The sequence below is a fragment of the Falco cherrug genome, chromosome 1 (genome assembly GCF_023634085.1).
Source record: "Falco cherrug isolate bFalChe1 chromosome 1, bFalChe1.pri, whole genome shotgun sequence".
Lineage (NCBI taxonomy): Eukaryota > Metazoa > Chordata > Aves > Falconiformes > Falconidae > Falco > Falco cherrug.
The window spans coordinates 16,125,831-16,141,120 of NC_073697.1; the positions used below are offsets into that span (position 1 = coordinate 16,125,831).

A 15,290-nucleotide genomic window follows, 5' to 3' on the forward strand; every position below is an offset into this window, starting at 1 on the left:
ATTTCCACATCTTTATCAGAAATGCTGTATAATTTGCCTGCCTCAAAACAGGAAACTGACATGTCTTAGCCAGACCATGCTTCAGTTCCATTTTTTGATTTGTTTCTTCTCGAAAACGTAACTTTCCACAGAATTAATCTCTATTTTGTGTTTTCTTTTCAATAATCAAAGAAAAAAGCCATCATACAAGAACAGACTGTAAAGCAGACTTATCTAATGCAGTGAAACACAAGGCGTGATTTGTGTTTACTTTAACCAATTTAAATCACAGCTGAATTGCCAACCTCCTTGTCAGAGCAAATGTAAAGTCTGGGCAGCTCTAGAGTTCTAGCAAACCTGAACGTTGACCTTGCACATCTTTTCTTTCACTTTTTGAATGCCCATGAACTTAATTTCAGTGTAAGTGTTTCAAGGCTCAGTCTGAAACAGTGTTTTTGAACTCAGCTGGGTCGTAGGAACTTTCTCAGCACTCTATTCTAATTTGCAGTTTTGCTATAATAAAAGCCCCAAATATATTGCTACTGTCTAGACATTTTATCTGAAACAAGTGTCCTTTGTAGTCTCAGAGGACTTTTCTATTTTATTTCCAGTAAATCAAAGTCTGTGAAGAGCTTTGGTTCTTATTAAGACATACCCTTCACAGTCCAGCGACTGCCAACGGAGGCAAGCCATTGACAGTTCATTTACATATAAGTGATGACTTCCATCAGGTAGTTGGCTCAAAAATACAATGGACATTTAAAGCATATCCAATATTTCTTGTTCTTTGATGAGCATCAAGTGCCAATTTATACACAGAAACCAACTATTGGAAAGTGAAGGCTTCTCTTCACTGACCTTACACTGTCTTTTGCAGATCTGGAGCGACATATTGTCATTCCACTAAATGCAAGTTTATTCCTCCAAAGAGGCACGTAGAACAAGGTGGTATCAATAAACATTAAAACAACTGTAAATTTCATAGAAAAATGCCCTGGCCAGCCACATTCATCGGTAGTGGAAGTCACCGCATTTACTGTAGAACAGCCAGCAAGGTTTGAATTTGGGGGCCGGGGTCCGACCCCTGCAGCGCCACAGCACTCGGGCTAGGCAAGGCGGAGGGGTGGGAGCCCCAGCACAGCTGGACGAACAGCCACACTGTCCCCCGGGACTGGAAGGAGTGGGATGAGATGGCAGCCACCTACCAAGGGTAACCTTGATGCCGCTCCTAATAGTGGATGCTAATGGATTCACAGCTGGAACAAATCCAGCTTGGCAAGGCAGAGGGAGGTGACCAGCCTGCTGTGGGCTGCAGCTGGCTTGGGCAAACGCAAACCAGGGTTCAGTCCTTAACATGGTTTTGAACCTAGGTGCTATGGCGAGTGGAGGAGGGGTGGAACCAGTGGTGAGCAGTTCCCAAAGGTCTGGCAGCGATAACAGATGACGGACATGCACCCGCTGTCTGGAGAGGATGAGGGACAGTAAATCACTCACTCGTTTTTTTTTGCATTACTTAGGGTCTTCATTATTGGAAGGCTTTATTTACAAGGTCAAGAGCACGGCAGAAGAATTCTTAGAAAATAATAGAAATACAATAATATAAATTTTTAGTTAATAGGAAAAAAAGAAAAAATGTATAATAACAATTAAAAGATTGAAAAAGATTGAAACAGGCAAAGAGGAACACATGTACCCTCCTTCTAGTAGCAGGATGGAGCTGGAGTACATGTTCCACAGCAGCAGAGTACGTGTACTCCCCAGTCCCCTATTCAGAAGATTATTTTTTACATCTGTGTTAAAATGGATGAAGAAAAGCAGAGAAGAAGCCTTCCAATTACGCTACTATTTTGACTGACAGAAAGCAGGCAGAAACCATGCACAGCAGCAGCAGTAAATGCTTCAACTATTCTCCAGATTTTCCTGTGCACCTAAGTTACCCTCAAAGCTGCAGCATCCATTGTTCATATGTGACATGCTTACGCCTTCGAACACATTGGCAGGAGGGTGGTTAACTGATAACTTGGTAGGTCATTTTTAATCTCAGAAATGATAATCAGTTGGGTCCCTTCTACCAGATGCTTAGGCACCTTGTTTTGGCAGAAGGGATGTGAACAGCTGGGAATGGGCAGTTGGAAAGTCCTAAAGGACATCAGCTGGCAGCAGATAGACACTTTTGCCTAAGCAGCACATCTATTTTAGAGGGTCCTTGTTACCTCTCACCTACAGGTGGGCTAGATGCTGAACCAGCTGCTGGTGTGCCTGTGCGGCAATGGGGAAGAAAACTGTGAAAATAATATCCCTTAATGATTTTCTTGCATCAGTTGTTAGCTGTGCTTACAGGACAAAAGAAGTAAGCCCTGCCTGCAGTCCTCAATACTTGCCTCCATACTGCACAACAGTTTTACGCACTTTCAGGGACAGAGGTACCACTGTACCCACTGAGAAAAATCAGAAGTGCCATTTACTCTTTTAGGCCCCAAATTCTGAATTATTTACTAAATTTTTACAGAAGGATGTTGCCCCTCCATTTACAGGAGGACTGTCAGAATAAGCATTTGTCCCTTATACAGGTTAAAGAAAAATAACCTAAAAAAAGAAAACCACTGGCTTATATGCTGTCCTAGGAAGGTCACTGGTTGGTACAATTTTACAATTTTCTATTGACTATGTTCCAGTGCTTTGATCTTCGAATCCGTTATGTACATTGCACAGTGATTGACTGTACCACGTGAAAATTGATATACATGTTTTAAGAAATGGTCTAAGATTAGGTATCCTGCTGGATTTTCACATTTACTTTTATGTCCTTGTTCAGGAGGTCTTCATCATGAAGGAGTCTTGTATCCCGCTTACTCCCAGATGTAATATTCTTTTCCTACAAAACAGCGTCTCTGCACTGCAACTTGATTTCTGAAGACTTCAACAGCTACTTTTCATGCAGTGGCACCAGAAACCCTGATCAGAGAGGTGATTTCCTTTTCCACTCTCTCACTGGAGAAGTTGCTAATGCAGCTGACACTTGAAAATCAGCTTTCTTTGACTTTGGATGGGAAAATGATGCAATAAAACATAAACATTTATTAATTAGATGTATATCAGAAGTTGAATAACTAGCAGTTTGATAACAAAGGCCAATAACATTTCAACATCAAACCCCCAAATTCTACATTCTTGGGAGAAGACTGATAAATGTCTTTTCCCAGCCCAGATTATACAGAAAACCTAGGATGAGTTTTCAGACTGTTTCAAGGAGGCCAAGCTCATATTCTAAATAAGCAAATTATTAGACAGAGCAACTTGACCTCACTCTGTTTACAGAACCATGCTGCATTTGCAAGCAAAGCTCAGTTCAAGTGTCCAAGTAAGGTGTGAAATTGCTAAATTATTCCTAGTTTCAGTTACTGGATCCCCCTAAGTCTGCAGGCCATGTAGAACTGTTTTCCATGCAATCAAAGAGAAATTACTGCTGGTTTTTCTTTATAAACTTTTTCCTTTTTAATAAATGAACCTCATCACACATCCTTAATTTGGCCATGCTATAGCATACAGTTTTTTAGTTTCAGCATTTGCTAAGTTGCTCAGTAACATTTCTTATTTTTTAGAAAAAGAAAAGTTGAGAAAAAGAAAAGTTGAGCCAGATACATAAAATGCAATCTTTACAAAAAGCAAAATAAATTTTAAATGTTTTATAAAGCAAAACAATGGAAAAGGAAGATATTTTAAACCATGTGGTCCTGTAACTCCAGGAAGCTCCCTATTTTACTTATTCTGACCTGAAATGGGCCTTGTTTTGGTGTATGGTAGTGGAATGGAAAAGTTTGTTTAAGAAATTTTTCTCATCCTGACCAAGCCAAGGAAGAAAAATATCACCGGCACATGACAAAAGGAAACACTCACTAGCACCCACCAAGAGGGAAGAAAAAAGGGACTGAAGGTACACTCCTGTACATCAGCCAGTCATACCTACAGAAGGATGTAAGAGTTGATGCAGATGCTTCTAAATTTTACCTCCCCCAGACTGAAGGCTTTTTCATAATCTTTGTGTCCCCTGGAGAAACATTCCTAAAATGCAAGTGAAAGGAGAGTGCTAAGGAGCCAGGTATGATTGCATTAGGGACACAAGGTCATGCTTCACATGCTTCTCATGCTTCGCCAAGAGTAGAAAAATACGTATTTTTATGATTAAAAGGTATGTTGACAGTAAGGGGATGAAGAAATACTGCTTTATGTACTGCATTCACAAAACACCCCTTACCAGATCAGCTTATTGCACAGAAGTGCCTCTCACGGTAAATACTCATCTGAAAATAGGACCAACACCATCCAGAGCTATGTTCTTGGTATGTTATTTTATTTTACTTTAAAGCAAGCCAAAATACATATATTTAGCTTTAAAATGGCACGTATTTGGCACAGTTTTGATGAATAGGAGTATACCATGTGGCTATTACTTTCTACAGAAAATAGACTATTCAAAAGAAATAACAAGAGCAGGATGCTTTCTAATATGTTCCAAAAGTAGAGAAAACAAACACACACACAGAGACAAACAAACAAACAAAGGACTTCGTTCAGCAAATACTTTCACATGTGAGAAAACGGCGCTTCGCTGCCTCCACGCCAGTTGTTAGTTTTGCAGGAAGAAGGACCAATTCATTTCTGACAAGGCTAGGATTAATGCCACTGGACTATTTCTTTTTTCTTTTAAAACTCTCTGGCATTAATACAACAGAGCATTCAAATGATGCACACAGACACAGGCATGCACGCCCCTCTTTTCGTGCATTTAACCTGTATTACACCACTGGAGAAGGTGGGGTCAGCAAGTCCCACAAATCCCATTATTTCTGATGGTGAACTTGCAGGGTGAGACTGGCAGGAGGGTTTCTGTTGCAGAAAGACTTTCTTTCCTGCATCACTCTGGTCAATACAGCCAACATCATTTTGGCCACTGTGTACTCCTGCCGCATCTCCATATCGAACATGTTCCTTATGAATTCTCTCAAAAGATTTATTTGCACCTTTACATTCTGACTGAGCAATGCAGTCCTTGGTGATGGTCTGCAACTGGAAAATACAATTGAAATTGCTGGAGAATAATTACAAAGAGTACAGAAAGAAACAATTGCCAAGAACATTTATATTATGATTTCAAACTCTAACCAAGCCTCTCCTCCATCAGTAGTGAAAACAAGGAGACAGGAGGAGAATAACAACAGAAGGGATAAAAAAGAGAAGCAGCTGGAAGAAATAAGCAGGAAGCCCCAGAATGGAAACTCTCTTGGCAGTATCTGTGGAAAATAGATCCATAGCCATAGAGCTGAACTGTATAAAATAATCCATTACCAAATAAAGATTTAAATAATACACATATTTGAACTTTGCTATTAGCTATTCTGCTCAAGTAAATGAAAAAAAATGGACCTTTGATAGTTTAGACCCAAATAAGAAGGGTCAATTGAAACTGATTTTTAGCTCTGCATGGTGCACTTGGTCTCTTCAGGTTTTACACATGGAGACTGTCTTACCAAAACGCTCCTTGTTGGATAGAGTACTTGTGGCTTCCTGAAATCTCATCAGCACTGAGATGTGTCAGAAGCGGGACTGGGTAGTGGAAAGTACAGGAAACAACACCAGAAGTACTCTGTTAAAAAAAAAAAAAAAACAAAAAAAAACAAAACCCAAAAGACAACAACAAGAAGAGCCAGCATGTTGTTAAACCAATCAAATCCTGACCACACAAAGTATCCTTCACAATTACTCCTAAAGATACTTATAGAGCAGACGATAAACAAAAAGCTGCCATAAGTCAGCTTTCCAAGACAAATCCGTGAAACCTAAAAATTAACTTGCAGTGTTCACACATGAAGCTGTACAAGTACACTGCACAGCAGAAACAGCCACTTTACAGCTTCTTAATGACACATTGAGATGAGATAATGAGACCGAATATTTTTTCAGTGGGCAAAAAAATCAGGAAAGTCTAAAACAGATTGTTTAAGTGAATTGGTTTTGACATATCAATTTCTGCAACTGTTTGTTGCATTTGATAAATGCCTCGAACACACTTTGTGACTGGTAGTGCACTGTAACAGATTGTCTTGGTCATCTGCCTCAGTTGCCTCATCTTGAAAGTTAGGATAATACTGGAACTTTTTGCAACTGGTAATTATCTACTATTATTTTTAAAGCTACAGAAAAATTATATATCACTTGATGTTAAAAGTACAGCAGCAAATATACATGTTACAATGGTCATCATCAGCCGTACAGCAGCCTAACACCTTCGACAAAGTTCCTCGAACTGAATAAAGGCAGAATTTTATGACTTTATCACACAGTCAGTTGCAAATCTAACTGCAGGTTCTAGTCACAGAGGAAAAACAAAGAACTACAAACGTTTCTTAAGAGAAAGCATTTTTAGACAGTATCTCAAGTACAGGTATTCAGATTTTGCATAGCTGGCTGTTGAAAACTGCTGAAAGTGAAGATGAAATCAAGCATGACCTGGAACACTGGAAGGTAAAGCAAACAGGCTCAGCTTGGATCCTTCTGTGAGAAGGAAGCTATATAGGCTGAAACCTTGAGTGATACCTCTTAGGAGCTTCCTAGCCAATTCTTGCTAGCATGAATGAATTATATTGAAGTTGCTTTTCATTTTTAAGATATTATATCTTATATATAAGACAGAGAAGCATGTCACCTTGCCTGCGTAGATGGATGCCCTTGCATCTGTTTACTGCCATTAGGCATTAAAAATACAGTTATAGCCATTAAAAAGGACCATGAAGACATGCCATTTTATCTTTAAACCACTGGTGTTCCTGTAATTACTTAGGATCATAATTATTTATTTTTATAACCAAATTAATTTCTTGGGGGTTTTGGGGTTTTTTTTTTACTTCTTTCCTTTTTCACTTCAGCTTTTTGCAGAAGCAATGGAGCTATAAAAACATCTTCAGTCCTATGCTGGCTCAAGTTAGCAGCAATATTGTAATGTAAGTTTCTGTTGCAAAAAATTCATTAAAAGCAAAGATGACAGCTTGACTTTCAGATCACAGGCAGAGTTACAGGGCTGGCATGTAAAGAAAAAAAAATCATATTCTTATTGGATATGCAGTTCTCTGAGATAATAAATATGGAAACCTGTACTGACATTTTCAGTCACTCTCCTGAATATAACTAATAATCAGATAGTCTGCTGTTTCACAACCTTGGCTGCAATTTACAGTTATACATAAGCAGATTTCCCAATTCAACATACCAGCAGCGCAAATAAAAGTAAGATGTGCAGAGGGATGTGAACACTGGGGAAAAGCAAAGAATCCCAGCAGAAATGCAGAGATGGGCGAGCGTTAGATAGCTTAGAAATTTTGTCTACTTTTGTTATTTAAATTTGGGGTTGAGAAGAGAGGGCTGGCCCTCACCCAGGAGGAATGGCATTGCCCCACTGAGGGTCAAGGGAAAGGCTGCCAGCCCCTGGAGACACAGCCTCACCTCGGCTTCCGAGCAGCACCGATGACCAAAAGTTCAGGAATGTTCCCTGCCACCAGAGAAAAAAGTTTCTTCTACCTTCAGCATGTGTTTTAATGTTGGCAAATCCAATGTAACAGCACTTGGAAAAAGGCAATTGAGGTTGACCTGAGTCTCTGAAAGCTCCTGAGAGACAAATGCAGTAATTTTAGAAGAAGGCTACAGTTAATACTATAAACCAATTTCAAATTCACAAAGTTTGAATGCATACAGAGTTACGTATGTGATGTAAAGTCATGGGATCCTCTTAAAATATGATTCTATGATCCTCTTGAAATACATGCAGCTGAGTACCACCTCTTTCAATGTCCAGCTCCCACAATGGGTCTGGTGATTCCTATGTATATAAGACTGTGTTATGTTCTAACAGCTTGGACAACCAGTATCTCACATCATTCATTGTTATTTTAAATCCAGAAGCACAAAAGCTGGTGGAATGTCATTTCAAAATGAGTAGAAATGAAAGAAAGTAGTAAACAATAAAAGACAAACAATACTTAAATATTAGCTGAGTTACAAACTTGAAAATACTCTATCCTGTTTTCTTTACCCGTAATACAAAGCTGTTCATCATGCCTCCGTTAGCACTACCCGTACCTTAGCTATGGTGTATGTACACTGATATGGGATTGTGTTCTGTGTGTTATGGCTGGTTACATATTTCTCAAAAGTTAATCCACTTTGAAATTTATTAAGTAATAAAACTAAAATTCTATTAACCTTAATGGGATTTACACAAGGGAATTCATACTTAAATATGGATGCAACACTGATGCTAAAAACCGTTGCCAGAAAAAAAAAAAAAAAAAAAAAAAGAGACAGGCTTAGTGTAGTTAAAGCAAAGCCATCACATTTTCTATTTATGTAGTCCTTCACAAGGGTAATCCTCTGTGTATTAAGGAGAGAAGAAAAACCCACGGATTGGTTAGCATTTAAGCTTCTCAGATGCCAAGCAAGATAACTGCATTTGCCAATAAAGAGTGGTCTTATTGGTGTGGGACTCATAAATATTGATAAAAGGATAGGAATGCATTATCTTGGGGTTTCTTACAGGTCCTGAAAGTGCTATTGCTCACATTTTTTACCATATAAAGCTGGACAGTAACACTGCTCTTTGAATACATTCCCTGTAATATAACAAATACAACAAATTTACATTCTCCCTGTACCAGCCACTCCTGACAACCAAACTAAAGTAAATCTCCCCAGGTTTTTCTCAAGAGAATAATCATCTCTATTGTTTCCAGGGTAAAAATTAGTTGTGGACTAGCCTCTAAACCATGTAGTTAACACATGGGATATGACAGACTTCATTTGGAAAGGTTGAGTAATCTCTGAGTATGTGATTCTGCATTCAGTTTTCCTGGAAGAAATTTATCAGATGCAAAGCACCAAAATGTAAGAACGATGAAGAGCTGAGATTTTAATATGAGAGAACAGGAGGTCCTGAGTTTTGTTCGAAGGGCAGCACTTCATGGTAGGTACATCGGAATGAGGGGTGCACAGGAAAATGGGGACCCTGGGGTTTGATGCCTGTGCCAGGGAGGAAAAGCATTTGGAGTAGACCCTGTTGCTGGAGTGATAGCCAAAGCTAGAGAGCATTTTGGCTCCTGCAGGTATAACTGTAAGATTCCCTGAGCTTTCAAGCTTTGTGGGACGACACAGAGGAGTTGTAACAAGCAGCTAACTCTTCTGAGTGGGGCCATACTTAAGAAGTGGTCTTTGAAGTAGTATCAAGGATTTCAAAGTGTCACATCAGACATATTTTGGGTACTCGTGATAGAAAGGTTGAATTATTTGTCCTGGCATGTTGTCCTAGGAGTACATTTCACTCAAAGCAAGCAATCTTACCCAGGTGGTATCTTGCCCTGGCAGCCTTACATATCAGTTACAATGAAAACACTTGTAACAAGGTCTAATCATCTGCAAAATAAAATCAAATAAAAGCCCTTGGAACAATCATGAAGGAATTAGAAAATCATATGTTAAGTGCTAGAAACATCACAGAGTTCACAAGTTTCCTAATTTGGATTCCCTGACATAAAAATAGCTTAAAACAAAACTACTGAAATAATGCTGTAGTAAAAGTAAATTGCTACTTTTAGAACAAACCACATTGTTTCACTTTGAACCACTTTGATATACTGACATTAACATGCAGTCTGAAATGATGAAAAATAATCACTTCCTTTATGCTACTTTTCTTTCATTAGGAATTAAATATTCACAAAATAAAGCCTTTCTCATGCTTTTAGCATCTTTGCTGTGCTTTCACAATGCAACCCTGATACGCTAACACTAACATAAAGCTTTCCAATATGGATTTGCAGCTAGAAGTCCGGTTTATTATTCCATTCATGTCATTCTGCCTAGAAGTGTTTTGAAGACAACCATTTTAAAGTTAGTAAAGTTGAGTTCCTCGCTGCACATGATCTGCTGTGTCAACATTCTTCATTAGTTAAGATAAACAATGCAAAAAATCCAAGAATGAAATTAGATGGTGCAGAGATGAATTTAATGGTAACTATCTTCTGAACACAGAGATAATTTGATTTCAGTCTTACAGTAAGCGTTCTCATACATAGAATCAGAGCCAGGCTACATGTTGTGAATCTAAGCCCGGATCTTTTCTCTCCGTGTGTGTAGAGGGTTCATTTGCAAGGGCATTTGCATTTGAAGATTTGGGGCTTCTGTATTTTGGATTGCATTCTCATTTTCATCACATAATTGCAATAATAGCAGCATGACAGAAAGTGATTCGTCTTTACATGTGTGTGCCAGGAATCTTGAAACAGTGATTGATTTTGGTCATAGCAAGTGGTCTTCCTAGGAAAAAGAACAGGAAGCAAGTTCTGAGCCAATCTTTTAATAAAATGCCTGACGCTGGACAGTCAGGCACCCAAATCTTCATTTGAAAACCCACTCAATATAGCATGAAATAAAAGACATTTTCTTCACAAGCCCACCAAACTTAATGGAACCTTTCCCTGACCTCCAAAACCATAGGATCAAGGCTCTTATTTATAAGCAGCAGCCTGTCAGAGCAGTCCAGACCTAGAGCCTTTCAGCATCCCAGTGCACAAACGCACTAGCTACAGACCACCACAAAGAGGCAGGACCAGGCACAAGCACACGAGTAGTTTTGGTACTGGTTGCCCATGCAGAATATGCCAGCCTCTCATCAGGGTTTAACCACACTTGCTCGTGGCCTAGATCATGGGGGCAGGCAAAATGCCTGTGCAGTGGGCGAGGTCTCCAGTCACTTGCTGCTCTTGCAGAGGTGCATTCATGTTCCCACCAAACATTTTCAACACTAATTTTAATACCTAGTCCCACATCAGATATAAACAGCAAGTAGGTCCCCAGTGGCTGCACTCTCCAACCGAGGGTTAGAAATAGTGTCTACATACTTAACTGGTTCAGAAAAGCAGACTAACCATCCCACAGACCCTTCTCTTGAACCCTCTAACATGCAGCATGAGAAAACTGAATATTTGTGCCAGTCTCTGTTGCAGCACAAACTATCAGGCTGTAACAAGGCTTTTACCGTTGGTCAGATTCTACTGTCTGTGCTGTTTCATAGTTTGGTTTTTTTTCCCTCTCCTTCCTCAAGAGGTCAGACCACACTACTCCTCCTCCTCCATCCAACACCCTCTCCCACACTCCTCAGGGCTATTTAACCACTTAGTGGAATGAGCTACAGCTGCACATCATCCATGTCCATCAACCGAGGACATGGATTCGAGGCAAGGCCACAGCTGCATGTTATCAGTGCTAATCAGCCCACTGCCTTCATTCCTCTACAAGTCTCCTGCAGTGCCCTGAACATCACACTGAGATCACTGAAACAAATACTGCATTGCTCAAATTGTATTTACATTTTTTGTAGTGATATTGAGGGATATTTTACATTCAAATGTTAACTGTCTTGAATTAATGAGGATAAGAAGCATGAAGTACCTCGCTACATATTTTCAATAGCCCTTATGTTGTTTTCACCCTGTGAATGTTCTTGAGGGGAAATATACCACAAGAAAAGACATATACGAAAGGGGAAAAGTAGTTATACTGAGTTCTGTCTCCCTTCCTACTCATATATCTGTCTTTATTCTTTCTGTGAAATATCCACATGGCTGATGGGCCACATGAGAAAGTATAGAGAGAAATACTGAGCAAGAAAAATAAATTGAAAAGGTTTATTTCCCTTAAAAAACTGTGCAGCACATAGAGAACAGGCACCATAATTCTTTCCTGATATTTTAAATTCTTTACCATCTCTAATCATATTCAGTGAGGACACAGCTACCGCATCTGTACTTCCTTGCTAATTTATCATGCTACACCATTCCACAGCAACTAGCTTTCCCAAATGTCCAGATCAGGCATCATTCTGGATCAACACATATCCAGTCATAAGTCTGTGCTGCTAAAATCCACGTACCAGGAAATGGAGGTGTGAACAGGCTCCTGCACACGGATGCAGGAATTCTGAAGACCAGTAATCTAACAAACACAAAAAGGACATCTGTAGGCTGGGTGTCCAAGACCACTTTAATTTTTGTTTTATTTACTGGTTCACTGGTGTATTTCTATATTTGAGTGTGTGCATGAAATCCACACATAGACACACATATATGCATATATGTAAGTGTATATATATATGATATTTTCTTTTTAAGTTTGTACCTATATTACCCTCAGATAAACAACTAATTATTATAAGCTTCACTGTACTCTTTAAAATACTACTTACAAGTTTGTATTCATTTAATCGCATCCCTTTTAAAATAAATTCATGAAATTATTTTTACATAACATTGCAATTGATTTTAGTTGAATATTCAGCCTTAATGGAATTAATATTTAACAGATTTCTGCAATCTGTCCACGACTGTTTGCTAAAGAACAATATTATTTCTTCTGCTGTATTTGGAGGAAGAACTCCTTGAACTCTGAGAAACTGAGTAAATGAGGAGTTCACAACAGAATATTAGATCATGTCCTCACACAATGCTCCTGAAACATGTAAACATACCCACACATCTGGGAAGCCGTTGCTATAAAATCTCTCTCATACGCGTAATCCTTACTCAGCCTTTAGTCAAATTCCAACCATTCAACAAAGCTTGTAATTTCGTGAAAAGTCAACATTTTCTTTCAGAGAAAGTGGCCAGTGAGTCAGGTGATGAAATAGAAATGCTGAAATAAAAATGCAAAGTCAGGAATTTAAGAGATAATGCATACTGCTCGATCAAATCCCTTTGCATTTTTTTCCATTTTGCCAATACATATTTTTCAATATTTTTTTTGTATTTTCAATAATTTTTATACCCAGGAGCAAAAAACCCTTCATCAATTGAATGCCAGCACATAGTTAGCAACAAACATGTCCTCTGTCCTATAAGGATTTACTGTTTTATCAGTTGATGAATCTTGGGGAAACATCACTTAAGTCCTCTGTCAGAATTAACTGACCTATATGAATAACTATAGATAAAAATATTTTATGCTTTTGGGGCATCTATACTTTACTGTTCCCTGCATTGTCAGCTCTCATAGATACAAAAAATTATTTAGAATAATTCTGCTCTGAGAAGCTATGAATATTAAACACTGTGATCTGTACATTCATGGTATCAGACATCCACTGTCAGAAAATGGTAAACTTCTGTGCAAACTGCAGGGACTTGTGGCAACTGCTTCTGTCTTCCCTGATCTTTCCAGAGCAAGCAAAGAAACAGCAGCACAGTACAGATTCCCTTTTGGTTTTAGGACTATCATTACTAGCTGATGGAAAGTGGTCTTCTGAATTACTGTGATGGTTATAAGCCATCCATGGATGTAAAGCAAACAACTAAAATATCTGTTAGATTGGGTTTCCTTGTTAAATCACAGTATCTCCCTCCTCTTGATACACTCTATTTGAGCTGACCTCAAATACTGTTTCATTTATGGTCTGTATTTAACCTTATAAATAGAGTAGTTAAAATAATTTCTGTATTTAGGGAAATGTAGGATCCTTCCCTGTTCACAGGAAGACCAGAAGGTACTGTGATTTGAGGAAAGGGGACAGTCACCAGAAATGCAAATCGGATAGTTACTCGGATGCCCACTTCCATGAGTGAGTGTATTCTCCCCTTCTGTCGTGCCCCAGTATTTGCTGTATCCAAGGCACGTTCTCCAACCCTCAAAAAGTAGACTTGGAGTAGAAACTGGTTTTTGGTTTTTTGGGGGGTTGGTTTTTTTTTTTTCACTCATCATTATTACAGAAGCCTCCTGAAACCTTTGCTTCATCCTCTCCAAAGGCACAGGAGGGAGCCTACTTCTTTCAGGCCAATCAAAATATTTTGAAGCCTTTCTTTTTCAGTCACAGAATGGTTGAGATTGGAAAGGACCTCTGAGGGCCATCCTGTCCAGCCCCCTTGCTCAAGCAGGGCTGCCTACAACAGGGTGCCCAGGACCATGTCCAAATGACTTTTGAATATCTCTGAGGATGGAGACTCCACAACCTCGCAGGGAAGCATGTGCCAGTGCTCAGTCTCCCACAGTAAAATGTTTCTGGATGTTCAGGTAGAACCTGCTCTGTTTCAGTTTGTGCCCAATGCATTTTATTCATATGACCTTCCCAGGAATCAAGGTAAGGCTGGCCAGTCAGTAGTTCCCTGAGTCCTCCTTCCTGCCCTTTTTGAAAACAGGAGTGACATTTGCTTTCCTCCAGCCCTCAGAAACCTCTTCCAATTGCTGTGATCATTCAAAGATAATTGGGAGTGGTCTTGCAATGACATTAGACACTCAGCACTTGTGGGTGCACCCCATCAGGGCCCATGGACTATGTGCCCAGTTTGCTTAACTATTCCTATACCTGATCCTCTTCCACCATGTTTTCTTTGCTCCAGACTTTCTCCGTGATCACCAGGGCCTTGCATGTCTGCAGGCCATTCTTGCTAGTAAAGACTGATGCAAAGAAGGCATTCGGTACCTCAGCCTTTTGCAGGTCTGCCTCATTCAGCAGTGGGTCTGTGTTCTTCCTAGTCTTCTTTTTGCTACTTCAGTACTTGCAGAAGCCCTTTGTGTTGCCTTTGACATCCCTCCCCAGCTCCAGGTGGCCTTTGTCTTTCCTCGCTGTAACCTGCATACTCAGATAGTGTCTCCATACTCCTGCCAGGTTAACCTGTCCCTGCTTCTACCTCCTTTATACTTCCTGTCCGTGTTTGCATTTGGCCAGGAGCTCCCTGCTCATCCATGTAGGCCTCCTGACACTTTCCCTTAACTTTCTGCTCTTTGGGATAGACTGCTCTTGACTTGGAGGAGGCAATTCTTGAATATCAACCAGCTCTGTTGGATTCCTATTTCCTCTAGCAGGCTATCCCACAGGACTCTTTCGAGCAGTTCCCTGAAGGGGCTAAAGTCTGCTCTTCTGAAGTCCAGAGTTGTGATCTCGGTTTTTCACCCTGTCCCTTCTTCTCCAGTTCCTGAACTCTGTCATTTCTTAGTCACTGCAGCCAAGACTGCCTTTGACCTTCACATCCCCAGCAAGCCCTTCCTTTTTTGTAAGTGTGAGGTCCAGCAGACCACCTCTCCTCATTGCTTCCTCTATCACTTTTGTCAAGAAGTTGCCTTCAATGGTCTCCTAGAATGTCCTTTTGCCCTGCTGTGTTATCCCTCCAGCAGATACTGGAGAGGTGAAAATCCACCACGAGGATCAGTCTGTGAAAGCAAGGCCACTTTCAGCTTTCTGTAGAAGGCCTCCTCTACTCATTCTTTCTGATGAGGCAGTC

At 39.8% G+C, this 15,290-nt stretch overlaps 1 protein-coding gene across 1 annotated transcript in view; it reads right to left on the reverse strand.

The window, feature by feature from the left end:
* Positions 1 to 2,898: 2,898 nt before the first annotated feature.
* IQCM (IQ motif containing M) overlaps positions 2,899 to 15,290 on the reverse strand; it is a 116,280-nt gene continuing 103,888 nt past the window's right edge. The window contains 2 exon segments of the mRNA XM_055726345.1: positions 2,899 to 2,952; positions 2,954 to 3,039. Coding sequence (XP_055582320.1) covers positions 2,899 to 2,952; positions 2,954 to 3,039 — 140 coding nt within the window.